Below are 27,145 nucleotides of genomic sequence, written 5' to 3' on the forward strand. Positions count from 1 at the left end.
ATTAGGGGAGCAGCTGCCTCTTTAATTGGGGCCATTTCTCCTCCCTTTCATTTCGCCCTTTGCTCTCCCAGAGGCAGCTCCAGGCTCTGGGGATCCTCTGGAGATCCCAACGAGGCAGAGCTGGGGGAGGTTTTTGGTTATTTATAACCCCAGGGGTGAAGGGGGATATATTTCTTTGGATTCCAATCTTTAATCTGCTCCTGGCGGCTTCTGTGGAAATCCTGAGCCCCTCCTGCAGCAGCTTTCATCCCAAGCTCCCCTCTCTGCTCTGCTCCCAGCACATTCCCAGGGATTAATCCTGGCAGGAATCCTGGCCCACCCTCCTGGCATCCCAAAAGCCCAGCCCAGGGACCCCTGGGCAGGTGGAGCAGCTGCTTGGACATCCCCAAAATCTCCCATCTTCCATCCCCAAAACTTCCCCTCTCCACCCCAAAAATATCTCCTTCTTCATCCCCACAAATTCTCCTCTCCACCCCAAAAATCTTTCCCTTTTTATCCCCAAAACTTCCCCTCTCCATCTCAAAAAATATTTCCCTCCCCATCCCCAAAATCTCCCATCATCCATCCCCAAAATTTCCCCTCTCCACCTCAAAAATATTTCCCTCCCCATCCCCAAAATCTCCCATCATCCATCCCCAAAATTTCCTCTCTCCAACCCAAAAATATTTCCCTCTCCATCCCCAAAATCTCCCATCTTCCATCCCCACAAATTCTCCCCTCCACCCCAAAAATCTTTCCCTCTTCATCCCCGAAACTTCCCCTCTCCATCCCCACATCCTCCCCTCTTCCATCCCCAAAGTCTCCCACCAATTTCCATCCCAATTTCCCCTTTTCCATCCCCAGATCCTCTCCAGGGAGGCTCTGCAGCTCAGGGATGGCACAAGCAGCTGCGGCAGCAGCAGATTTCTCTCCCTCTTAGCTCCTCACTCTGGAGAAAAAGCTGAAGGAGACCTGGAATCACGGAATGAAGGAGGCAGCTGAGGCTGCAGAGCTCATGGAGTGAGGAGCAAAGCTCCTGGAAGCTTCTGGAAGCAAACCCTGCACACAGCCAGGTGAGTTTGCACTCAGGGTACCATTTTTATTTTGACATAGATAGATTTTTTTTTTTTTAATATATTACATCATTTAAAAACAGATTTTTTTTTTTTTTTTTGTAAAAACACACACACTTTTGGTTTGGTTTTTCCGCTTGTTTTTTGCAGGTCAAAGCCACCCCAGCGTGTCCCACACAGTGCAAAGGAACAACCTGTGCATTCCCCCTCTCCTCCCCCTGGAAAATCAAGGTTGGTGTCCTTGTCCCACCCTTCCAGAGCCACCACAAAGTGTCCCTTACTGCCCTGGGGACAGTGGGTGCTGCTGGAGCCTGGGGAGGGGACACTGCTCTGGGACAGGGAGCAGGGACAGGCTGCTCCATCCGGGATTTATCCAGGGAAAATTCACTCGGGAGGATTCATCCAGGAGGGAGAGGCTGGGATCAGAACCCGCCCTCAGATCGGCTCAGTTGGAGTAAAATGAGGCTCAGGAGGAGAAAAAAAATAGGCTCAAAGGGAGTAAATAAATGTTCTTTGGGTTCTCAGCCCTTTTCCATGCATCAGCCTAAACTCTGGGGTGAATTCCCCCTGGGTGAATTCCTCCTGGATGAATCCTCCTGGGTGAATTCCTCCTGGATGGATCCTCCTGAATAAATCCTCCTGGATGAATTCTTCCTGGATGGATCCTCCTGGAGAAATCCTCCTGGATGAATTCTTCCTGGATGGATCCTCCTGGAAAAATCCTCCTGGATGGATCCTCCTGGATGAATCCTCCTGGAGAAATTCTCCTGGATGGATCCTCCTGGAAAAATCCTCCTGGAGAAATCCTCCTGGATGGATCCTCCTGGAGAAATTCTCCTGGATAATTCCTCCTGCCAGCCCAGCAATTCCCTGTCTCTGTGCCCTGCATTCCCTTCTTAGGAAACACCAGGAAATCCCCCCAGGCCCCTTTTCCCTCCCTGATTTGGGCTGGCAGGGCTGGGGCACAGTCCCAGTTCAGTCCCAGTTCAGCACTCCCAGTCCCAGTTCAGCATTCCCACAGTCCCAGTTCAGCACTCCCAGTCCCCTCTCCACCCCAAAAATCTTTCCTTCTCCATCCCCACAATTTCCCCTCTCCACCCCAAAAATATCTCCCTCTTCATCCCCAAAACTTCCCCTCTCCATCCCCACATCCTCCCCTCTTCCATCCCCACAATTTCCCCTTTTCCATCCCCACAATTTCCCCTTTTCCATCCCCACAATTTCCCCTCTTCCATCCCCACAATTTCCCCTTTTCCATCCCCACAATTTCCCCTTTTCCATCCCAGTTCAGCCCTCCCAGCCCCAGTTCAGCACCCCCAGCCCCAGTTCAGCACCCCCAGTCCCAGTTCAGCACCCCCAGCCCCAGTTCAGCACCCCCAGTCCCAGTTCAAGCTTTTTTCCCCCCAGGAAGGTTGGGAGAGCTGAGAGCAGAGGGAGGAGAGGCACTGACATCCTGAGAGGCTCCTCCCTCTGCAAATCCCCTGAGAAAAACGGATAAAATGGAATTTTTCCTTTGCATAGCACCCATTGAAGAGCTCTCCCCTCTGTCCTGGGCTTCACTAAGGCTCAGTCCTTTCCCATAAATCTGAAAAAATCTCCTTTATGGCCTCACAGCTCCAAGGGGAAGCTTTAGCTGGGAAATGAGAATTAAATGAGCACCAAAAGCTCTCCCTGATCCTCTGGAGTTCCAGGAGTGTGTCTGAAGTAGCGAATTGAATCTGATTTTTATTTTTTCCAAGTCCTGCTGGACGCAACCCAAGCAGAGAACCGACGATGATTTGTCAATTAAGGAGAAAAAAAAAGGGAAATAACGACCGGTGGCTCGTACCCATCGTGGCCAAAAGGCTCCACCTGGTGGCGTTTGCACCCAAAAAGGAGCTGGGGAGAGGGGGGAGCACGGATCGTACTGGTTAAACTGGTTCACAGCAGAGGAAAGGCTTTAAACTCGAGGTAAAACTCGAGATTAAACTTCTCCCAAGCTGGGAGAGGAGGTGGCACGATGGGAATGGGAATTTTGTGTGGAGAAATGGACCCTGGAAGGGGACAAAGCAGCCGGGGGCGGGGGGGGGGGGGCACAAAACCTGAATTGTGGCCACAAAACCTGAGCACAGCCAAGTGGTGCTGCCCTGCACAACCGAGCAGGAGTGGGAATAATACAGGAAATATTTTAATGCTTTTATCTTGAGTGCATTCCTATCGGGGAAAAGGGAACGGCCAGAAGCAAAATGCCAAGCTCAGATATGGAAGCAGGCTGAAGAAAAGTTGGTTATTCTGCTAAAAAACAAAGAGGCAGGGACAGGAGAAACGGGAGAGTTGAAAAACCCAGGCTGGTCGTGCTCAGCCTGCAAGGGGAGCAGAGGGAGGGATCCTTCATCTGCAGCTTGGGCAGGACAGGGAGCACCCAGCTGGGATTCCCTGCTCTGCGGGAATCAGGAAGGTTTGGGATGGGAGAGAGGAGCTGGCTCACCCCAGAGCCACTCAAGCATGGGTCAGGAACAGAACCAGGAGAAATCCGTGCCCAGAGGAGCCTGGTCCCTGCTCCAGGGATGGGCTGAGCTCCAGTGGCTCCCAGTAAGAGCCCGGGAGTCCAACTGGGGCAGGAGGAGGGCAGAGCCACTGCCTGTCCTGGTACCTGCAGGTTTAGTGCAGGGCTCCAGCCAGGGGGGGGTTCATGGAAAAGGGTTGGGATTGTCCATGGAAAGGCTGGGAAAGGCTCAAAGTGCTGGGAAAGGCTCAAAGTGCTGGGAAAGGCTCAAAGTGCTGGGAAAGGCGCAAAGTGCTGGGAAAGGCTCAAAGCGCTGGGAAAGGCTCAAGTGCTGGGAAAGGCTCAAAGCGCTGGGAAAGGCTCAAGTGCTGGGCTCAGGAGCAGCAGGAGGTGGAGCAGCCCCTCTGGGTTTGTCCCTGCTGGGGTTTCCTCCAGCTGGAGCAGCCAGGGCTGGGGTCACCCTTGGGCACCAGGGTGGAGCTGTCAGTGATGGGGAGGGGGCTCTGCTCCTGCCCCAGGGGCACAGGACCCAGCAGGGGCACACACAGGCACTGCCACACGCTGCCACTGGGGCATTGTCACACCCCTCTGCTCCTCCTGAGCAGCCAGGGGGACAGCCAGGGATGTCCCCTCCGAGAGACACCCTATCCCAAAGATGCCCTATCCCAGAGATGTCCCATCCCAGAGATGCCCTATCCCAGAGATGTCCCATCCCAGAGATGTCCCATCCCAGAGACACCCTATCCCAGAGATGTCCCATCCCAGAGATGCCCCTTCCCAGAAATGTCCCATCCCAGAGACACCCTATCCCAAAGATGTCCCATCCCAGAGATGCCCTATCCCAGAGATGTCCCCTCCCAGAGATGCCTCGTCCCAGAGATGTCCCATTCCAAAGATGCCCTATCCCAAGGATGTCACCATCCCAGAGACAACCTATCCCAGAGCTGTCCTGTCCCAGAGACACCCCCTCCTAGAGATGTCATTTCCCAGAGATGCCCCATCTCAGCACCTTTTTGAGGCGTCAAACCCAACAAAGCAGAGCCCCCCCTGTCCCCAGTCCTCTCCTGGGGGTGCAGAGCCCCCAGGCCCTGCAGCAGGAGGCTCCCAGCCCCCAGCCATGCTCTCTCCTGGGGGTTCCTGGGTGTGGGGCAGAGCAGGGGGTGCTGGGTGCCCCCCTCAGGGGGTGAAGAAGCGCCGCAGCACCAGGTGCCCCAGCACCACCACCACGGCTGCCACCAGCAGGTACTTCACATAAACATTGTCCAGGTTCTGCACGGCCTCCTGCCAGGGAGGGGACACGGGCGGGGTCAGTCCTGGCAGTGTCCTGGACCCCAAACTTCAGCTCCCGACCCCCAATCCCTGACTACCCCAGCTGTCCTGGCCCCTGTAACCCAAAACCCTGCCCCCAAAACTGCTCCAAAACCTGCCCCAAACCTGCCTCAGAGCTGCCCCAAACCTGCCCCCAAAGCTGCCCTCAAACCCTGCTACCTGCCCCCAAAACTGCCCCAAACCCACCCCTGCCTCCAAAGCTGCCCCCAAACACATCCTCTGCCCCCAAAGCTGTCTCAAAGCTGTCCCCAAACCTGCCCCAAATCTGCCCCCTGAGCTGCCCCAAACCAGCCCAGAGCTGCCCAAACCTGCCCAGAGAGCTGCCCCAAACCTGCCCCCAGAGCTACCCCAAACCTGCCCCAAACCTGCCCCGAGCTGCCCCAAACCTGCCCCCAAACCTGCCCAGAGCTGCCCCAAACCTGCCCAGAGCTGCCCCAGAGCTGCCCCCAAACCTGCCCAGAGCTGCCCCAAACCTGCCCCCAGAGCTGCCCAGAGCTGCCCCAAACCTGCCCAGAGCTGCCCCAGAGCTGCCCCCAAACCTGCCCCGAGCTGCCCCAAACCTGCCCCAGAGCTGCCCCCTGGGCTGCCCCTCTCACCCATCCTCCCTGCTGCACGATCCAGCGGGCGATGCGGTGCTGCAGCATGAACTCCCCCACGTAGCCCGCGATGCGGCACAGGAACCCGCTGACCCCGCGCTGCCACACGTGCATGGCCAGGCGGTACCCGAAGGCCATCAGGGCGATCACGCGGCCCCAGTTGATGCCACTCTCAAACAGGCTGCAAAAAAAAAAAAAAACCCCAGGTGATGCCTGAATTCCTGCCCTGAGCTCGCTGCTCGGAGCTGGCCAGGCCAGGGGAGCGCGAGCAGCGGGGTCGGCATTGAGGAAATGGCCCCAGATTGCACCAGGAAAAGCTTAGGTTGGATATTATTGGAATTTTTTCCCTCTGGAAGAGTTGGTCAGCCTTGGAACAAGCTGGGGAATCTTGAGCAGTGCAGTCAACATTGAGGAAATGGCCCCTGATTGTACCAGGAAAAGCTTAGGTTGGATATTTGGGACAATCTTTTCACTGGAAGGGTTGGCCAGCCTTGGAACAGCTGCCTACACCAGGGAATCTTGAGAAGTGCAGTCAAGACTGAGGAAACAGCCCCAGATTGTACCAGGAAAAGCTTAAGTTGGATATTATTGGAAATTTTCTTCTCTGGCAGGGTTGGCCAGCCTACACTGGGGAATCTTGAGCAGTGCAGTCAACATTGAGGAAATGGCCCCAGATTGGACCAGGAAAAGCTTAGGTTGGATATTATTGGAATTTTTTCCCTCTGGAAGGGTTGGCCAAGCTGAAGGATCTTGAGCAAAATGATCAGGATTGAGGAAACGGCCCAAAATTTTACCAGGAAAAGCTTAGGTTTTATATTACAGCATTTTTTTTCTCTGGAAGGGTTGCCCAGCTTTGGAACTGCTGCCTACACTGGGGAATCTTGAGCAGTGCAGTCAAGATTGAGGAAATGGCCCAAAATTGTACCAGGAAAAGCTTAGGCTGGATATTAGGAAATTTTTTTCCTCTGGAAGGGTTGGCCAAGCTGGAGGATCTTGAGCAAAATGATCAGGATTGAGGAAATAGCCCCAAGTAGTACCAGGAAACATTTAGTTTGGATATTTGGGAAAATCTAGTCATTGCAAAAGTTGTCCATCCCAGGAGATCTCAAGCAGTGTGGTCAAAACAAGAGGAAATGGCCCCAGATTGTACCAGGAAAAGCTTAGGTTGGATATTATTGGAAATTTTTCCCTCTGGAAGGGTTGGCCAGCCTTGGAACAAGCTGGGGAATCTTGAGCAGTGCAGTCAACATTGAGGAAATAGCCCCAGATTGTACCAGGAAAAGCTTAGGTTGGATATTATAGAAAATCTTTTCATGGGAGTTGAGAGAGGTGACTCAGAAATGGAGCTGCACTCAGAATTTTCCATGGGAATCCAAACATTCCTGGGAAAAATGTGGCTCTGCAGCAATTTGCAAATTTACCTGAGTGTGACAAGGGTTAATTTACCTGAGTGTGACAAGGACAGGGACAGGGGTTAATTTAATTTTCCTGAGTGTGACAAGGACAAGGACAGGGGTTAATTTACCTGTGTGTGTTGCCGCCTCAGCCAGCGTGGCTGCCAGGCCAGGGGAGCAGGAAAAGGACAGAAAGGAAGGAGTTAAACACTGGAGAAAAGAAGGAGTTAGACACAAACACCGAGCAGAGGGCACAGGGACAGGGCTGTCACAGCCAGAGGGGTTTGGAGCAGTGACAGGAGCCCAGAGACCCGTCCTGCCTGACTGGGGTGGGCATTTCCCTGCAGACAGAACCCCTTGGTGCCTCCTCAATGCAAACTTCCCTGGGAAGTCCTGGCAGGAAGGTTTCCAGGTCTGTGCCCTCATCTGTCACTGTGCTTTGGGTGGCTGTCACCTGCAGGAGGCTCTGGGTGTCACCTGCAGGAGGCTCTGGGTGTCACCTGCAGGCTCTGGGTGTCACCTGCAGGCTCTGGGTGTCACCTGCAGGCTCTGGGTGTCCCCTGCAGGCTCTGGGTGTCACCTGCAGGCTCTGGGTGTCACCTGCAGGCTCTGGGTGTCCCCTGCAGGCTCTGGGTGTCACCTGCAGGAGGCTCTGGGTGTCCCCTGCAGGCTCTGGGTGTCATCTGCAAGCTCTGGGTGTCATCTGCAAGCTCTGGGTGTCATCTGCAGGCTCTGGGTGTCCCCTGCAGGCTCTGGGTGTCCCCTGCAGGCTCTGGGTGTCATCTGCAAGCTCTGGGTGTCATCTGCAAGCTCTGGGTGTCCTCTGCAGGCTCTGGGTGTCATCTGCAAGCTCTGGGTGTCATCTGCAGGCTCTGGGTGTCCCCTGCAGGCTCTGGGTGTCCCCTGCAGGCTCTGGGTGTCACCTGCAAGCTCTGGGTGTCCCCTGCAGGCTCTGGGTGTCACCTGCAAGCTCTGGGTGTCACCTGCAGGCTCTGGGTGTCATCTGCAGGCTCTAGCAGCCCGTGAAGCAGCCCCCATACCGAGGTGTCCATGAGGACCAGCTTGGGTGGGGACTCTGAGCCACCTCATCTCGTGTGTGGCATCCTGCCCATGGCAGGGGTTGGACAGAGATGGTCTTCAAGGTCCCTCCAACCCAACCATTCCACGAGTCCATGATTTCTGTGACCATCCCACCTCCAGAGCCTGTGGCTGGGGTTGTTCCCTGGGATGTCCCAGCCTGGAGCAGGGGACAGCAGGAGCTGGTTGTGTCCCCAAGGGGCAGCTGGGACAGGCACGGGCTGGGTGTCCCAGGGACATCCCCTGAGGGACCCCAGGTGCTGGGCAAGGCCTGGGAGGGCACAAGGACAGCAGCATTGCACAGGAGGAGGAGCAGACAGGCAGAAGACACAGGAACAACCCCGGGAAGCTCGCAGGGCTGGAGGGTGAACCTCAGACAGAGCGTGGGTTTAACCAACAGCACCGACCACACCCGACCTCCCCTCCCCTTCTCCTGCAGGGGGAACCCCCAGCCCACCCCAGGAGCTCCCAGGCTTTACCTGGAGGCAATTTTGGTGAAGTGCTTGTAGGCGTTGTCGCGGGTGGGCTGCAGGCTCTCCAGCATGGTGCGGAACTCGGCGTCGTAGCGCTCGTAGATGTCGTCCCCGATGATGGCCAGGCGCCGCCCCACCTGGCTGCCCGTGCTGGGGGGACAGGGGGAGTCAGGCCAGGCTCTGGAGCACGGCCTGGCTCGTGGGGAGGGGTAGGAGCAGGGATTCACCTCGCCAGGTTCTGCTGGATCTGCTCGATCTCGGGGTCGGGCGGCAGCTCCGCGCCGCGCTCCTGGCGCTCCTGCTGGTAGCGGTAGAAGGCGTAGCTGCGGAACACCTCCTCAGCCTCCTTTGCCACGTGGCCTTCTGCGGGGCCAGAGGGACAGAGAGCAGGCCATCTCTCTCCATTCTCAGGTTTGGAAGAGAGACATTCCCACAGAACCTCCTCCAGACACACACACAGGTGTCCCTACACCCACAGAACCTTCTCCTGACCCCACACATGCCACCACAGAACCTTCTCCAGACCCACACACGCGTCTCTGCACCCTCACAACCCTCTCCAGAACGCCTTCTCAGCCTCCTCCGCCACGCGGCCTTCTGCAGGGCCAGCAGGGACAAAGCTCAGGGCACAATGCTCATCTCTCTCCATTCTCAGGTTTGGAAGAGGCCATTTCCACAGAACCTCCTCCAGACCCACACATGTCATGACAGAACCATCTCCAGACCCACACAGGTGTCCCTACACCCACAGAACTATCTCCAGACCCACACATGTCACCACAGAACCTTCTCCAGACCCACACAGATGTCCCTACACCCACAGAACCTTCTCCAGACCCGCACATTTGTCCTTGTCTCCATACAACCTTCTCCAGACCAACACGTGTATCCCTGTCCCCACACAACCCTCTCCAGACCCACACAGGTGTCCCTACACCCACGAACCTTCTCCAGACCCACAGGTGTCCCCACACAACCCTTTCCAGACCCACACAGGTGTCCCTGTCCCCACACTGCTCAGGGACACAGCCAGGAGCAGCGTCCCTGCCCCAGGGAGCATTTCAGCCCCACAGTGACAGATCCCTCATCACACACATTCCACAGCTCCAGGGAAAGTCCCCACGGGATGTCCTGGATTAGAGCTCGGTTTGAGCTGCTCCAGAAGCCCCTGGAGAGGGACAGGGGCTCCCACAGCCCCACTGAGTGACCCCACAGGGACCAGGAGCACCAAACCCTGTCCCACCATCCCAGAAATCCCAGAAATCCAGACTGGCCACGCAGCTCTCCAGAATCTGCATTTCCATCCTGAGATCTTCCTGCCCAGGGCTGGGAAGTGAGGGCACAGCTGTGCTGGCAGTGCTGCCCCACAAACCCCATCCCCAAACCTCAAACCACACCAAACCCTCCTCACAGGCTTTGCCAGCTGCTCCCTGTCCTGGCTGGACCTGCTGTGCCCAGGTGACACCAGCAGAGCCGAAGGGAAAGGACAGCTCCTGTCACTTTTCCATGGGTTATTTTCTGTTTCCAGAGAGGGGTTTGTTTGGTGGCAAACCTCCAGGTTTCCCCTCTCTTTCACTTTTTCAGAACTGTAGTGTCTGACATTCCAAGGGGAGAGCAAGAAAATGAAACCAACTTGAGTCAGAGCTGCAGGAAGTGAAGGGCAAAACACTCAGCCAGACACAAGAGGAAAGGAAATCTCTGCGCCAAAACAAAAAAAAAAAAAATCGATGGAGCTATTTTTCAGAACAGGACAGGAGGACACATTCCCCCTTCCCACAGCTGCTATTCCCATTGGGATTTTCATGGGATCTCTCCCACCCAAGGGATCTGGATCGGGGTTTCCTTGGTGGGTTCCCAGTGCCAGCAGTGCCGCGGGGAGGTTTGGAGCTGCTCAGGGATCTCTGGAAGGGAGGAACTGCTCCATGTCTGCTCCATGTCTGCTCTGTGTGTGATTTACCCTCCTCACATGCCCAGCAGCACCAGGAGTCCCCGTGCCCCACCCTTCACCCGCTGAGGGATTTCCTGCCAGCCCATTCCCAGTTTCACCCATGAACCAGGGCAGGGCTGGGCTGGGCTCACATGGGGACAGTGGCCCTGCTCCCAGCCTGTCACCACTGCCCTGCCAGGGCACACAGGACCTGGTGTCACCCCAAGGCCACCCAGACTGCCTGAGATCTGTGTTTTCCTCTGTGATTTCAAGCCCAAACACCCCCCACTCTCTCATGCTCGGGGAAGGAAAGGCACAACACCAGACAGCTCCCAGCACTTTGTTCTCTCCGTGCCTCCGATCCCACCTTGCTGGCCACCGCGACCATCCAATGCCAAGCACACAATCCTTGGTTATTTTGGATGGAAAATAACAAAATAACCTCTAACCTCGCCCTGTTCCACCCAGGGACACCTCCCTCTAGACCAGGATGCTCCGAGCCCCCAGCATGTCCCAAAAGCGCTGAGCACCTCCGGGTTCAGTCCCGCTCCTTACAGAGCTGATCTGTTACCCCAGCCTTGCAAAAAGCCCCGGAGACAGGAAATCCCAACCTTGCCAAAAGAACACAGCAGGGAAATGAATTAAAAACCAAAGGTTTGAAGAGGAGGGGAGCGCCCAGAGCCCCCCAGAACCCTTTACCTGAGCTGAGGCCGTGGCTCCCCCGGCGTCCCTCATTCCCCTCATTCCCCTCATTCCCTGAGGCCATTGCAGAGCGATCTGGGGATAGCAGCTTCACCTGGAAGGGTGATGGAGATGGTGAGTGCCTGGAGGAGCCCTCTGGTCCCTCACAGCCCGAGGATCAGCGCGCTCTGATTTTGGATCAGCGCGCTCTGATTTTATCTCTGCCAGGGCTGGCTCCGCCCTTGCAGCACACTCATTCTGTACCCACAGGACGAGGACTTGGAGTGCACTGGCTCCCCTCTGACTTCCCTGATTCCCCTTTCTATGAGGGAATATCATTGCTGATGTTACTAAAAGAGACCTCACACCGCTAATGGACTTCCCTACTGCTTCCAAAAGCTGTGGGCTGCACCAGCTCCTCCACAGCCCAGACCACAGAGCTTTCCAAAAGCCCAGAAAAAAAAATTCCAGCAGCTCTGAGGCTCCCTGGCTTGTGACCACACTGAGCTGCCTGATAACATCTTCAGGAGATGAGCCCTGATTTCCTCCAGGACTCCAATTTCCTCTAATTCCCTTTGTTCTTTACATTTCCCCTCTCAGAAAATAAGAAAATTAAATAAATGGGAACTAAACACAAAGCTCATCTTTTCCCTGAAGTTCACAGGTGTCCTAAACCTGTAGTTCAGGGCTCATCAGAGCTCCTTGAGGCCACAAAGTTCCTATCAGGATTAATGGGATCAGGGCAGCTCCTTGCTGCTGTCTGACATTCCAGAGCACATTCCCAGCCCTCACTTCCACAGGGCTGAGCCCAGGATTTTCCTCATCTGCACCAAGCCTGAAATACAATTCCTGACACCCCAAAATTTAAATTGCACCCTGGTCAAAAATAAAGAAGTGCTGGGTAGGGATAAATAACGACCCATGGGTATGGGAGAAGTGCACAAGGTGGTTCAAGCTCAGGGCTTCACACTGGAGATTGTTCAGAATGAAAAAGAAATGGGAGGCAGGAAGTACAGCTCATTTCTGTGGGATGGAAAGTACAGGCTTGGTGCAGATAAGGATTTTCCTCATCTGCACCAAGCCTGAAATACAATTCCTGACACCCCAAAATTTAAATTGCACCCTGGTCAAAAATAAAGAAGTGCTGGGTAGGGATAAATAACCACCCATGGGTATGGGAGAAGTGCACAAGGTGGTTCAAGCTCAGGGCTTCACACTGGAGATTGTTCAGAAGGAAAAAGAAATGGGAGGCAGGAAGTACAGGTCATTTCTGTGGGATGGAAAGTACAGACTTGGTGCAGATGAGGATTTTCCTCATCTGCACCAAGCCTGAAATACAATTCCTGACACCCCAAAATTTAAATTGCACCCTGGTCAAAAATAAAGAAGTGCTGGGTAGGGATAAATAACCACCCATGGGTATGGGAGAAGTGCACAAGGTGGTTCAAGCTCAGGGCTTCACACTGGAGATTGTTCAGAAGGAAAAAGAAATGGGAGGCAGGAAGTACAGCTCATTTCTGTGGAACTGCAAAGCTGGGAGAAGCACGAGGTCCTGCACAGCTGCATAGGGGCCTGAGCCTAGTGGCCAGGATGGAAATGCTGATTTTTCCTACACTCTGACAATGGGAGGACAGGATTGCCCCCTTCCTCCCCAGATTCAAACATCCCCATCCAAGGCAGAGCTGAGAATGCAATGAGGATCATCAGCTGTGACCAGGGGTAAATCCCTGGCGAGAGCTGCCGGCCACTGGCCCAGATCAGCTGCAGAGCTGCCTCTCCTGGCTCTCAGAATCACAGAATTCCTTGTCCTGGGATGTGCAGATCCCCTGGGATGGTGCAGATCCCCTTGGGATGGTGCAGATCCCTTGGGATGGTGCAGATCCCCTTGGGATGGTGCAGATCCCCTGGGATGTACAGATCCCCTGGATGGTGTCCATGCTTTGGGGTGGTGCAGATCCCTTGGGATGGTGCAGATCCCTTGGATGGTGTCCATGCTTTGGGGTGGTGCAGATCCCTTGGGATGGTGCAGATCCCCTTGGGATGGTGCAGATCCCCTGGATGGTGTCCATGCTTTGGGGTGGTGCAGATCCCTTGGATGGTGCAGATCCCTTGGGATGGTGCAGATCCCCTTGGGATGGTGCAGATCCCCTGGGATGTACAGATCCCCTGGATGGTGTCCATGCTTTGGGATAGTGCAGATCCCTTGGGATGGTGCAGATCCCTTGGGATGGTGCAGATCCCTTGGATGGTGTCCATGCTTTGGGGTGGTGCAGATCCCTTGGGATGGTGCAGATCCCCTTGGGATGGTGCAGATCCCCTGGATGGTGTCCATGCTTTGGGGTGGTGCAGATCCCTTGGGATGGTGCAGATCCCTTGGGATGGTGCAGATCCCCTGGATGGTGTCCATGCTTTGGGATGGTGCAGATCCCTTGGATGGTGCAGATCCCCTGGGATAGTGCAGATCCCTTGGATGGTGCAGATCCCCTTGGGATGGTGCAGATCCCCTGGGATGTACAGATCCCCTGGATGGTGTCCATGCTTTGGGATAGTGCAGATCCCTTGGGATGGTGCAGATCCCTTGGGATGGTGCAGATCCCCTGGATGGTGTCCATGCTTTGGGATGGTGCAGATCCCCTGGGATGTACAGATCCCCTGGATGGTGTCCATGCTTTGGGGTGGTGCAGATCCCTTGGAAGGTCTCCATCTCCTCCACTCAGGAGCTTCCTGTGCTTCTCCCTCTGCCATCCCAGCCCGTGGCCGAGCCCACCTGCACTGGGAGGACTCAGAACTGTTCCCAAGCTGGGAGCAGCTCCTTGGAGCTGTGGGAATGGTGGGAATCTCCTCTGTACCCGGCAGTGCCCCTGCTCAGGTGGCACAAGATGCTGGGCAGGGTGTGGGTGCACACAGCAAAGAGCTCAGGAGCCCCTGGAGCTTTTCCAGCTCAGCCTGTGGGGCAGAGGGCTGTGCCCACAGTGACCCAGGGCTGCCCAGGGGTGACAGGGACTTTTCCTGCCTGGGATGAGTGAGTGAGGAGCGAGGACTTCCTGGAGCTGCCTGTGCAGCACTGGAACCAACCCAGAGGCAGATGACTCACGATTTTCAACTTGAGTTTTATTTCTGAAGCCCTGCAGTGTCTTTTGGTTTTGGTTTCCTTCTGGGCCCTGGCCGCGCCGTTTTCTCTGTCACACGTGATACTGCAGCCCTGTCACTGCTGTCATCACCCTCTGCCGGCCAAAAATGCCCATGTGGACTCCCAAAAGAGTTCACTGCCCATCTCTGCAGGGCTCAGAGTGCCCCAGGCCATCCTCTCCAGCTTCCAGAGCTGCTGCCCGTGCTCCTCCTGCTTCCCAGCTTCCCCATTCCCCCTTTGTTACTGGAACAAGGGTGTGAACCAGGAGGTGACACCCAAACACCCAGAGACAGCCTGGGGCTGCAGGAAATGAAAACCCTCCAAGATCTGAGTCAGAGCTCAAGGGAAGGTCTCAGGGGAGCCTGCAGGGTCTCATCTACCCTACAAGGGCCCTGTAGGAGGCTGCAAGGGGTTAAAAGCAGCTGCAATCCCTATATCCGAGCACAGCCACGGGGCTCTGGAATCACCCCCTGACGTGTTATGAATGCCATGAAATTGATGGAGAATCCCCTGGGACGAGCCTTGGCAGTGATCCCTGCAGGCCAGAGATCCCACAGGATCCCTGACCCCATCCCTGCCCGGCCGCTCCTGCCCCTGCCCCAGGGCAGCAAAATTTGGGAAGTTTGGGGCCATTTGGAGATTGCCCAGTTCGGTGGTTGAACAGTTTGGGGGTTGCCTAATTCGGGGTTTGAACAGTTTGGGGCCATTTGCCCAGTTTGGTGGTTGCCCATTTGGTGTTTACCCAGTTTGGGGGTTGCCCAGTTTGAGGGTTGCCCGGTTTGGTATTTACCCAGTTTGAGGGTTGCCCAGTTTGGTGTTTGCCCAGTTTGGGGGTCGCACAGTTTCAGGGTTACCCAGTTTGGGGGTTGCCCAGTTTGGTGTTTGCCCAGTTTGGTGTTTGCCCAATTTGGGGCCATTTGCCCAGTTTGGTGTTTGCCCAGTTTGGGGGTTGCCCAGTTTGAGGGTTGCCCAGTTTGGTGTTTGCCCAGTTTGGGGGTTGCCCAGTTTGGGGGTTGCCCAGTTTGGTGTTTGCCCAGTTTGGGGGTTGCCCAGTTTCAGGGTTACCCAGTTTGGGGGTCGCACAGTTTGGGAGTTGCCCAGTTCAGTGTTTACCCAGTTTGGGAGTTGCCCAGTTTGGTGTTTACCCAGTTTGGTGTTTACCCAGTTTGGTGTTTACCCAGTTTGAGGGTTGCCCAGCTCAGTGGTTGAACAGTTTGGGGGTCGCACAGTTTGGGAGTTGCCCAGTTCGGGGTCTGCTCACCCAGCACCCAGTGTGGGCACAGGACCCCCAGCATCCACCCAGCCAAGGTCACCCCCAAACCGTGCCCGGGGGTCCCTGCGGGGCCAGCACAGCCACAGGTGCCGTGTCCGTGTCCGGGTCACCGCCCGGGCGTGGCGGGACGGGTGTCACCCGATCCCCAGCGGGGACAGCTCTGCCCACCTGTGTCCCCTGCCCACCTGTGTCCCCTGCCCACCGGTGTCCCCTGCCCTGAGCCCTGTGGGCGCTGTGAGACTGATGCCGCGGGCACCGTCACCCCCCGGCTGGAGAAAATTCGGTTAAACAGAAATTTCCCTTTTTGGGGCAGCGACCCGCCCGGAGCGGGACCTCCAGCCCTGGCCCGGGGGTTTCTCACTTTGTCCCTGTCCCCCCTCCCGCAGCCCGCACTGCCGCTCCATCCCTGCCCATGCCGGCCGGGCCCGGAGAACGGGGAGGACCCATAACCCATGCCAGGAGAGTCTGGGGAGGGGGAAATGGGGGCAAAACCCCACTCACCGCGGGTCGGGATATCCCGGGAGCTACCGCATCCCTGCCGGGATCCGCTCCATCCCTCTGGCCGCCTCCCTTCCTGCCTCCTGCCCGGGCAAAGGAAGCGCGCGGGGCCGAGGAGGAGGAGGGAAAAGAAGAAGAGGAAAAAAAAAATCAAGTAGAAACCCAACCCCAATGACCATAGATAGAGCCGCGCTTTATTCAGATTTATTCAGCTCCCTCTAGAGGCACCAACCCCCGAGCTCCGGGGGATTTTTTGGGGGGTTCTGGGGTTTCCTCGGGGGAAGCTGAAGCATCTCGCGGTCCCTTGGGGGGCTTGGGGGGTGCCGAGTGCTGGGCTGGTACCGCACACTCCGTGCCACCCTCGGAGATTCTCCCTCCCGGACATCCTCGGCTCCTCCCCGGCTCCTCCAGGAGCTTTTCCTTAAGGCTGCACCTGAAATTCCTCCTCTACCAGGTTCCCCAACCCAGGGCCCGGTTAAAGTAACGATTTGAGAGTTGATTTTTCCTGGGAGGGAAACTTGTGTCGATCCAAAGGGGAAAAAAAAAAACCCAAAATCCCCGGTGGCAGAGGTGGCTCCCACCAAGCGCCTCAGGGAATTCGAAATCCGCGGAGATTTTGGGGAAATCGCAGCAGCTCGAGAGAGAGATTGGGCCCTGGAGGGTTCACAATCTGCCCGAGCGTATCCTGCCCTCCTCGGGCCGCTGCCAGGGCGGCTGCCGGGGCTGGCGAATGCCAGATAAGCAGCGGAGCTCTGGGGCTGGGCAGAGCCCGAGTGCCGATTATCTCATCTCCCGTCCGGCAGGAGCGCTCTGAGCGCCCTGCAGGATCTGCTCTGCCCCGGGATTTTTGGGATTCTTGCCTGGAATGGGTCCCTTGGCTTTGGAATAGCTGGAATATGAGGATCCTCTCTCAGCCATTCCTGAGAGAAGTTGAATTCCCACAGAGGGAGAGGAGGTGACAGCTCGGAGGAGTCGCTGTCCTTTTGTTTTGGGCTTGTTTTGGTCAGGTGAAGGTGCAGGGCCCCCAGAAGCGGAGGTGCCCCCAGAGAAGGGGCTCTGGAACATGAGCAGACAGCAAAGGGCTTCAGGTGAGGTGGGTGAGAGGATGGGGAGAGTGGGGGATGCTCTGAGGAGGGTCCCAGGCCTTGGAAAAGGTGTAAGGATGGAGAACCAGGAGCAAAACTGATCCCAGCTCTGCCCTGTCAGAGGCTGTGGCTTCCCAGGGGTGTCCTGGAGGTTCTTCCATCCCTCCCAGCTGAGGAGGGAATAACCTTGGGATGTGCTGGTCAGGTGTGGGCAGCCCTTGGCTTTTGGGAGTGCTTGGCCCATGGGTGCCAGGCACATTGTCCCGTGCCACGGAGCATTCCAGGAGCTCTGGGTGGTGAAATGGCCCCAGGAGGGGGAAAGGTGGGAGAAGAGGGAAAGGTTTTTTCCCAGCTCAGCTGCTGGTGTCAGTTCCATCAGAAGGGAGCTGCTGGACACTGTCAGCACTGACATCATCCCTGCCCGGCTCTGTTTCCACTGCAGGCTCCTGCCCCGAGGAATGGGATGGGAAGGGAGGAGCCGCTCCTGAGTGGGGCTGCAGAGGGCCCTGCAAACCCCTGGGGTGTGCTGCTGCTCAGGAGGCGAGCCAGGAGAGAAATTACCTGCCAGGGGCAGGGCTAGACAGGATTGCAGCAGAAATTCCTCCCGGTGAGGGTGGGCAGGCCCTGGAACAGGGTGCCCAGAGCAGCTGGGGCTGCCCCTGGCAGTGTCCAAGGCCCGGTTGGAGCAGCCCGGGACAGTGGAAGGTGTCCCTGCTGTGAAAAACGCCAATCACTTGTTTTTAAAATTTTAAAAGTTGTTTCATAGTAATAAAATGGTTATAAAATAGTAATATAATTAGAGTAATAATAATTTGGACAAATTGAATTAGGACAATATGAGACAATAAAGACAAAGAGTTACAAATGTCCGGGTACCTTTTTCTGGGCAGCACGAGCCCGAAAAAGGACCCGCGTTAACAAAGGATTAACCCTTAAAACCAACAGCCTGTTGCATATTCATACACCTCACACATGATGCATAAATTCCATTCAAACACAGGATTCTGTCTGGGCAGTGTCAGCTTCTTCCTCTGAATCCTAACAACACCTTCGAGGCAGGAAGAAGTTCATTTCTTCTGATAATGAGCAATAAATTATTTTTCTCTGAAAGATTCAGGTGTCCTGTGGCTGCCATCTCCTGCGAGTCCTTTCTTTAAAAAAAGTATCTTACATAGCACAGTTTCTATTTTAACATTTGTTATAACCTAAAACTATATTTAACACTCTGCTTAAGAGAATTACCACAGCATCACTTTCTAACACAACACATAAAAGATTCATTTTAATATTTGCCGAAAGCCAATCATAAAACACGCATTTTTCACACCTGCCATGGCGCTGGATGGGCTTTAAGGTCCATTCCAAGCCATTCCAGGATTCCGTGGTTGTGAATGTCCTCGGAGCACCAGGTGGCACTCTCCGACTTCCCGGCGAGCCGGGCTGAGCCGGGCCAAACCCGGCCGGGAGGCGCAGACACCGCCGGCTCCAGCTCCGGGCCAGAGGACAGCGGGGACAGCACGATGGGACAGCGAGGGACGGGTCAAAGGGGTTTTCCAGGTTTTTTTGGGGGTGGGCGGATTCACCTCCTGCACCCTCAGCAAATCCCAGAATGGTGAAAACGCCAGCCAGCAAAGCCCTGTGTTGTTGGCCAGGTTTGTCCCAGAGGGGGCCCCGAGGGGGACAGGGCACCTTTCCCGCGGTGTCCCCACGCCGGGGTGTCCCCCCGTGCTGGCTCCGGGCTCCGCAGGAGCACAGGACGAAGGAAATCGCTTTTTCCTCTCTGCCGGGCTGTCCCTGCCTGCGGGAGGAGCGTGCTGCTGGCTGAGGGCAGCCAGGGTCAGGAATTCCCCACGGGAATGGCGGCTTTCCATGGCCAGAGGGCCGATCCTGCGCAAAGCCCCCCTCGGGCTGAAATCTAGAGGCGTTTGCAAGTCTGGCAGTGACCCATGAGGCGCTTTGGAGGGGAGGATCTGCTGTGCAACCCCTCGTAGGAACATTCCCAGCCCCCAGAACATTCCCAGCCCTCAGAAATTCCCAGCCCTCAGAGCATTCCCAGCTCCCAGAACATTCCCAGCCAGCATTCCCAGATCTGAGAGCATTCCCAGCCAGCATTCCCAGCCCTCAGAGCATTCCCAGCTCCCAGAACATTCCCAGCCAGCATTCCCAGATCTGAGAGCATTCCCAGCCAGCATTCCCAGCCCTCAGAGCATTCCCAGCTCCCAGAACATTCCCAGCCCTCAGAGCATTCCCAGCACGGTCACGGGCCGCAGGAGCTGCTGGCAGCTCGGCTCAGGCTAATCTGGGAATTGTATGCCAGGAAGGGCACACCCAGCCGGGACAAAGGCTCTGCTCCTCCTCGCTCCAGCGCTCCCGGGTTTCCCCCGAGCGCCTCGGGACTCCTTTGGAGCCGGCCCGGCCTCGCTGCTCCCTCCCCGCACCTGCCCGGGGCTTGGGCACCTGCTCCAGGTGTGGGGACACAGTTTGGTGACGCCCTGAGCTGCTGGAGGCTTTCCCAGCCCCGCCTCGTGTTCCTGCCCATCCCTGGGGAACGTCACTGAATGGGGATGTAGAACCCAAACTGCCCTGGCCAGGCTGAAACTGGGGCTGGGAGAGATGCACATCCTGAAATCGGGGCTGTGAGAGAGATGCTCACCCTGAAATTGGGGCTGTGAGAGAGATGCACATCCTGAAATCGGGGCTGGGAGAGAGATGCACATCCTGAAATCAGGGCTGTGAGAGAGATGCACAACCTGAAATCAGGGCTGTGAGAGAGATGCACGCCCTGAAATCGGGGCTGTGAGAGAGATGCACGCCCTGGCCAGGATGAAATTTGGGCTGTGAAAGAGATGCACACCCCGGTCAGGCTGAAATTGGGGCTGTGAGAGAGATGCTCACCCTGAAATCGGGGCTGTGAGAGAGATGCACACCCTGGCCAGGATGAAATCAGGGCTGTGAGAGAGATGCACACCTGAAATCAGGGCTGTGAGAGAGATGCACGCCCTGCTCACCCCCAGGGTGTTTAATCCAGACCCTGACAGTGGCAAATTCACTCAGCCATCGTTGTTTTCCTGCCCGTGTTGTTTTGCAGAGCTGTCCTGGCAACAGCCCCTTCCCATGATGCCTTCCCAGGTACCAAAACTCTCCGTCCTTGACACATCCTTAGAAGCCTTGAGCTCCAAATAGACTCCAGGCTGTGCAAAACCGCCCGAGATTTCCCGAAGCTGCAGAAAATGTGGGGGTTATTATTAGAGCTCAGCCTCTGCCAGGGCAAGTGTCAAACACCACGGAGGTGTTGGGAGGAAGGGTTTGACCCGGCTGAGTCACTGCAGGGCAGCTCCTGGTGGGGTTCTGTGTCACCATGATATTTTCCTGAAATATCCCATGAAAAATCCCTTTTTTTTTCTCCTGAGAAGCTGAGAAGCCTCAGAGGAAAAGAAAAATAATAATTATCTGCTGCTGTGGAGTGCAACAGGTGCATCTTTGATTGGTCCCATGTGGTTGTTTTTAATTAATGGCCAATCACAGTCCGGCTGTCTCGGACTCTGGTCAGTCACAAGATTTTATTATCATTCCATTCTTTTCCTTTCCTTGCAAGCCTTCTGATGAGATCCTTTCTTCTATTCTTTAGTGTAGTTTTAATATATCATTTTCTTTTAATATATCATTTTCTTTTAATATAATATATATCATAAAATAACAAATCAGCCTTCTGAAACATGGAGTCAAGATCCTCATCTCTTCCCTCATCCTGGGACCCCTGTGAGCACCACCACAGTTCTGGGCACCTCTGAGGGAAGCAGCTGAGAGGAGCCTGGCAGGGACAGCCAGGCCTTTCCACAGAGTCCCTGAGCTCCTTGTCCCCGTGGGAAGTGGAGACGCCTTGGCCAGGCTGTGCTGGGGAGCTCGGATATTGTCATTCAGGTATTACAATTCAGATATTATAATTCAGATATTGTAATTCAGATATTACAATTCAGATATTATTTTATGTTATAAAATAATTTCTAGAAGAAAACCATATGAATAATATGACTGAACACAAGCCCTATGAGGAACATTTGAAGGAGCTGGGGCTGTTTAGCCTGGAGAGGAGGAGGATTAGAGGTGACCTTATTACTCTCTACACCTTCCTGAAGGGACTTGCAGACAGGTGGGGTCGGTCTCTGACAGAACCAGAGGACACAGCCTCAAGCTACGTCAGGGAAGGTACAGGTTGGATATTAGGAAGAAATTTTTCACCAAAAGAATAATAAAGCCCTGGAATGCCCTTCCCAGGGAGGTGGTAGAATCACCACGTCTGGATGTGTTTAAATAAAGACTGGACATGGCACTGGGTGCTAGAGTCTGGTTGAGGTGTGAGGGCACAGGTTGGACTCCATGAACTACTTAGAGGTCTCTCCCAACCTCATTATTCCGTGATTCTGTGAATATATTATGAAAGAATACATTTGGCCCTCTGAGGGGCCCTCCGAGTGCCGTACATACATATCTGTATTGGCTCTCTGAGGTCACTTGTCCCCCCGGCGCAGCTGCAGTGACGCTGCCACATCCTGCCGCCGGTGTTTTAAGGTATTTTCAGTTTTTCAGGCGGTTGTTTACAAACAGCGCCGTGCTGCGAGGGCAGGGGGAGCTGCTCACGGACCGGCCGCGATTAAAAGCCTCTGTGCCAGCCTCGCTGGTTTCCCCTGCTCCATGGAAAACCGGGATGCAGCGCTGGAGAGCTGTCCCGGCTGGTGGGATGGCTCCGTCCTGTTTCCATCACCCTGCTCCTCGCTGCAGCCTTGCCCTGAGCCACTCAGGCTTGTCCTGCTCCTGCTGCAGCTCCACAGAGGCCTCCTCCATGCAGGGTGCTGCACCAACACAGAGGGAAAGAAAGGCCTGGAATAATGTCCAGGCTGAGATTCATGGGGCTGGTGAAGCTGCTGTAAAGTTGCATTACAAATGCGAGCCACTCGGATATTCCAGTGATCCGAGCCAGCAGAGGAGAATATTTTAAATGAAATATTCATGGGGATCCTCAGCCTGCGAAAGTGATAGAGCTCTGCAGCCTTCTGTGGACTCACACTAATTTATTTTTTATTATGACCCATTTGTAGGATGATGGGGCCGGGAGGCTCCAGGCAGTCGCCTCCAGCTTCAGATCCCAATTTTTATTTTTTCTTTTTTCAGGTGCTCTAAAAGCACAGAACAGCTCCACGATCTGTGCCCCAAATTCCAAACCGCTAAGGATGTAGCCTGGTATTTCTGACACACCAAACCTGGGCCCTGACACAGGCAGTAGCTCCTCCTCCCTGCCCTGGCAGCTCACACAGGCCACAGGGTCCCCTCTGTGCTGGTGGCACTGCCCTGGGGCCACAGGGTCCCCTCTGTGTCACTGGCACTGCCCTGGGGCCACAGGGTCCCCTCTGTGTCACTGTCACCGCCCTGGGGCCACAGGGTCCCCTCTGTGCCACTGGCACTGCCCTGAGGCCACAAGGTCCCCTCTGTGCTGGTGGCACTGCCCTGAGGCCACAGGGTCCCCTCTGTGCCGCTGGCACTGCCCTGAGGCCACAGGGTCCCCTCTGTGCTGGTGGCACTGCCCTGGGGCCACAGGGTCCCCTCTGTGCTGGTGGCACTGCCCTGGGGCCACAGGGTCCCCTCTGTGCTGGTGGCACTGCCCTGGGGCCACAGGGTCCCCTCTGTGCCACTGGCACTGCCCTGAGGCCACAGGGTCCCCTCTGTGCTGGTGGCACTGCCCTGGGGCCACAGGGTCCCCTCTGTGCTGGTGGCACTGCCCTGGGGCCACAGGGTCCCCTCTGTGTCACTGGCACTGCCCTGGCTGAGGAAAGGACCAGCATCAAACCAACAAAGGGCACTCACAGGCCCGGAGCAGATGGGAGAAATATTTGCCAAACAAAGGCTCTATTTTCAAGGAAATCCTCAGACTTTCTGCCTCGAAGACAGAAATGATTCAAGCTCTGGCGCGGGCGGCCGTGGGTAGGAAATTCTCCTGTCATGGGCTCTGCTGTGGCTGCAGCGAGAGCTGGGGCTGCTTTTCCAGGCAGAAATCATTCCTGCTTTACATTTGGAGTGACTTGAACCCCTCTGCAGACTCCAGGTGCACCCATTTCATCCCTGGAAGTGTTGGACAGGGCTTGGAGCAAGCTGGACTGGTGGAAGGTGTCCCAGCCCATGGCAGAGGATGGAATTGGGGGATTTTTAAGGTCTGTCCAACCTGTCCTGGAATATTTCCAGGGATGGACCATCCCCAGCCGCTTCATCCACTCACCCAGCCCTGCTCAGCACAGCAAACAGCTTTGGGCTCTGCTGGCGGGGTGTGAAATACGCTGCAATATCACCTATCATTCTTAAAGCCCCGCAAAACAAAGCACTTGCGTGGCTCCCTTTTTGTCTTTCCCGGCCGTAAATCCTGCCCAGCTCCCGCTCTTCCCCCTCCACCCGTGCCTGTCCCGGTTTATGGCACGGCCACAAGACTGATTTACATGCCGAGTCCCTGCAGAGTCGCTCCCACCCCGCGCTGTCCCTGGTCCCTTGTCCCGGCTGCAGTGACTCAGCCCCACAATGACTAAACCCTTCCCTGTTCCCCAGACCGGGATCACGGCTTTGTTCAGCGCCCCGCAGCTCCGGAGAGCCGCCCTGGCACTGCCTGACTCATCCTCAGGAGCTGATGGAGGCGATGTCCAGCGCTGCTTCCCTTGCAGCGAGGCTGCAATGGGGCTGACCCCGGGATTTCCAGCGGCTCGTAGTGACCCTGACAGAAGTTAAAAAATCTCTTTTCTCACCCCGGCGCTCAAAGAAGGAGTTAGAGCTCTTCATTTCTCGGTCTTAAGGTTGTTTATTGTGTGTTAAATTTTTTTTCTTGTCTTGCTGTGGTCTGCTCAGCGAGACAGTCAGAGGCACTCTGCTTGCCCCCGGGGGGGCAAATGGGAAGGGGAGATGATGATGCTTAAAGAGAATTTATAATGTCCTCAGCAAGAAAAAGCATAAAACAACTAAAGATGTTTTATGTTCAACAACAAATCCCTCTTCTCTCTGACTGCCTTTTAACTGGCAATCAGAAGCAAAGTCAAGATTTAGTGGACAATGATGGTATCTATCCAAGAAGTCCACATGATCCATCTGCTGGGTGCTGCTGGTAGTAGGATTTCCTTTAAGGAATATTCAACACAACAGGTCCAAGTGGCTTGGGAAGAAGAGACACATCTCCTGTGCACCTTTACTGACAAGAGACTCAAAGGAATGCACAAGTCTTTTTATAGTCTTTTTATACTAAAAACTACGTGTACAATATTTACAGTTACTTTTTAATACTTATAATTTATGTTAGACAGTGGGAGGGTTTATCCACCCTGCTGGGGTTTGCACCCAGCCTGTCCTCACCCTCCAGCACCATGGGGTGGGCTTGGGAGTCAGGATTTTCCTCATCTGGGTTTGGGGGTGAGGATTTCCCTCACCTGGGTTTGGGAATGAAGGTTTCCCCCATCTGAGTTTGGGAGTCAGGATTCCCTGGCTTTGGGAATGAGAATTTCCTTCACCTGAGTTTGGGAGTGAGGATTTCCCTCCCCAGGGAGGGACAGCCACCCGTGTCTGATGAGGCTTTGCTACCCCCACGCCCAGTCCCCAGTTTGAGGTGATGGAATATGTGCACAGAAGGAATAATATGGGAGGAATTCCTGCCTGTGAGGGTGGCAGGCCCTGGCACATGGTGCCCAGAGCAGCTGGGGCTGCCCCTGGATCCCTGGCAGTGCCCAAGGCCAGGCTGGAGCAGTCTGGGATGGTGGAAGGTGTCCCTGCCCACGGCAGGGGTGGGATGGGATGGGATTTAAGATCCTCCCAACCCAACCCAACCCATCCATGATCCTGTCCCAGCAGGGTGTGCAGGGTGCCCAGGGCACTCCTGCCATGCTGGGATGGGCACAGGGTCCCTTCCAGCTTTGCCCTGAGCATCTCCAGTGCCATCCAAGCAGGAACAGCTCCAAACTGGCACCCTTTCACCTGGAGGGGCCCAGGCAGGCTCTGTGCACCAAGGGGAGCAGCCTCTCCTGTCCCCCCACCCCTTGGGGACATTCCCAGTGTGACAGGGGTGGTGGCCTGGCTGACAGGGAGGCACAGCCCACGGGCCACTGCCTTCCCAGCCCGTCACTCAGCAGGAAGCAAGGCAAGGCTGTGGTTTGCTCAGCCAGGGCTGTAATTAGGCTGATTGGCACTAACTTGCCTCAAAACTCCGGGGAGGAGGGGAGAAACCACAGCTCAGCCATTTTATGTGGGGTTTTTACTGGGAGAAATGGAGCCAGCACGGGGCTGGCTCTGTCCCTTCTCGCTGTGACATTCCCGTGAGCCCTTTCAGAGCAGACCACCCCCAAGATGAGCCTCACTGCTGCACCCCCTGCTTCAAACCCGCCTGGCGCAGCATCCCCAAAGCCCAGCTGGGGCTGGGATGGAGCTGAGCGTGCCCTGGGGCTGGCAGGGCACCGTGGGCTGCGTGCCCAGAGCAATTTCCTGCCAGGCTCTGATAAGATGTGCCTTCATTCACGGCTGTGTGCTGACCACAGGCCACATGAGAGGCTCAGCATGGCCCACTTGGGAGCAGAGGAAGCACAGCGTGGCCTGGCAACCCCTCTGCAAGGAGCTGCTGGGAGGAGAGGCCGTGCCTGGCCCTGCTGGAGCCCTTTGGGGGTTCTGCAGGGGCTGGGCACGCTGTGGGATCTGAGCTGGAGCTGCTTGGGAAATCTGCCCATTTGTCACAGAATCCCAGACAGGTTTGGGGTGGGAAGGAGCTCAAAGCTCACCCCATTCCACCTCCTGCCACTGGCACCTTCCACTCTTCCAGGCTGCTCCAAGCCCTGATGGGACCAGGTCTGGTCTGGGTGCTGCCCTGGTGTGCAGGAGAAGGCTTTGGGTGAATAAAGGAGGATTTTCCTGGGATGTAAATCCTGTGGGGTTGAGCCAGTGAGGCTGGCAGTGCTGCTCCCACACGGGCACAGCTGTAATGGGTGAAAAAGCAGCGGATTTGGGGCACAGCTGAGGAGGATTTTGAAGGTGGCTGCACACAGGAGGGCCGGGCAGTGCAAAACCTCTTGGGCAGCTGACGGAAGGGATGGGAAATGATGAACAGGGCTCTTCCCTCTGCCATCCTGACCCGGGCTGAGGGTACAGCTGGCAGCCCCAGCCCCTGCTCCACCCCCCAATTACCCCGTGTTTGCTCATTAGGGGAGTTGCAAGCCTGTGCAAACACTCCATTTGCTCTCGATAAAGCCAAGGGAGGAGAAAACCCTGCCCGTGAGGTGTGGCCGGACCCTGCAGGCTCCTCCCAGGGGTCCGGGGCTCCCGAGGGCCACCTGGCAAGGCCGGAGCATCCCTCCCTGCCCAGGTGTCACCCCCTGGCTGTCCCCAACCCCGCTGCTCCCACGGCATTTGTCCCAAACTTGGCCCGGTGTCGCTAACAGCAACTGCTAATTGTTCTCGAGCTCTGTACTATATTTAATTCCCCACTATTATTTTTTCCCCTTTTAATCATAAAAAGCCTAAATTTCCCTCGGGGAAGGTTATTGGCTCGAGTGTGGAAATATACCTGTGCCTTGCATGGCGCTGGGCCACGGGGGCTTTGGCTGTATTTTTAAATCCAAGTACAAAGTGTCTTCGCCATTTAACCCTTCCCGGGAGGGAGAGTGGGAGGAAAGGACTTGGTGGGGGGAGTTCTTCCCTTTTTCTCAGCTCCTGCTTGGAGCAGGATGGGTTTGGATGCCTGGAGAGCAAGGAGAAGAGTGGGGTTTGAGGAATTTACCCCATATTCCTGGCATTGAGGAATTTGGCTGCAGTTTTAAATCCAAGTACAAAGTGTCTTCGCCATTTAACCCTTCCCAGGAGGGAGAGTGGGAGGAAAGGAGTTTGTGGCAGGAAAGGAGTTTGTGGGGGATTCTTCCCGTTTTTCTCAGCTCCCGATTGGAGCAGGATGGGTTTGGATGCATGGACAGCCAGGTGGGCAAGGAGAAGAGTGGGGTTTGAGGTATTTATCCCATATTCCTCTGGCAAGGTGGGCAAGGAGAAGAGTGGGGTTTGAGGAGTTTACCCCATCTTCCTCTGGCAATTCCTCTGCTTTTCCCTCTCCCAGACCCACCAGGCAGCCCCGAGCATCTCCTCCTTCC

At 55.7% G+C, this 27,145-nt stretch overlaps 1 protein-coding gene across 1 annotated transcript; it reads right to left on the reverse strand.

Annotated features, from left to right (window-relative positions):
• Positions 1 to 2,320: 2,320 nt before the first annotated feature.
• Positions 2,321 to 15,982, reverse strand: BAK1 (BCL2 antagonist/killer 1). Its single transcript, XM_036398593.2, has 6 exons — positions 15,919 to 15,982; positions 11,033 to 11,129; positions 8,634 to 8,769; positions 8,413 to 8,556; positions 5,463 to 5,643; positions 2,321 to 4,818 (listed from the first exon to the last, which is right to left on the reverse strand). Exons 2-6 carry the CDS (start codon positions 11,097 to 11,099, stop codon positions 4,714 to 4,716), a joined length of 633 nt encoding a protein of 210 aa, XP_036254486.1. The 5' UTR covers positions 11,100 to 11,129; positions 15,919 to 15,982; the 3' UTR covers positions 2,321 to 4,713.
• Positions 15,983 to 27,145: the final 11,163 nt, after the last annotated feature.

The sequence above is a fragment of the Molothrus ater genome, chromosome 25 (genome assembly GCF_012460135.2).
Source record: "Molothrus ater isolate BHLD 08-10-18 breed brown headed cowbird chromosome 25, BPBGC_Mater_1.1, whole genome shotgun sequence".
Classification (NCBI taxonomy): Eukaryota; Metazoa; Chordata; class Aves; order Passeriformes; family Icteridae; genus Molothrus; species Molothrus ater.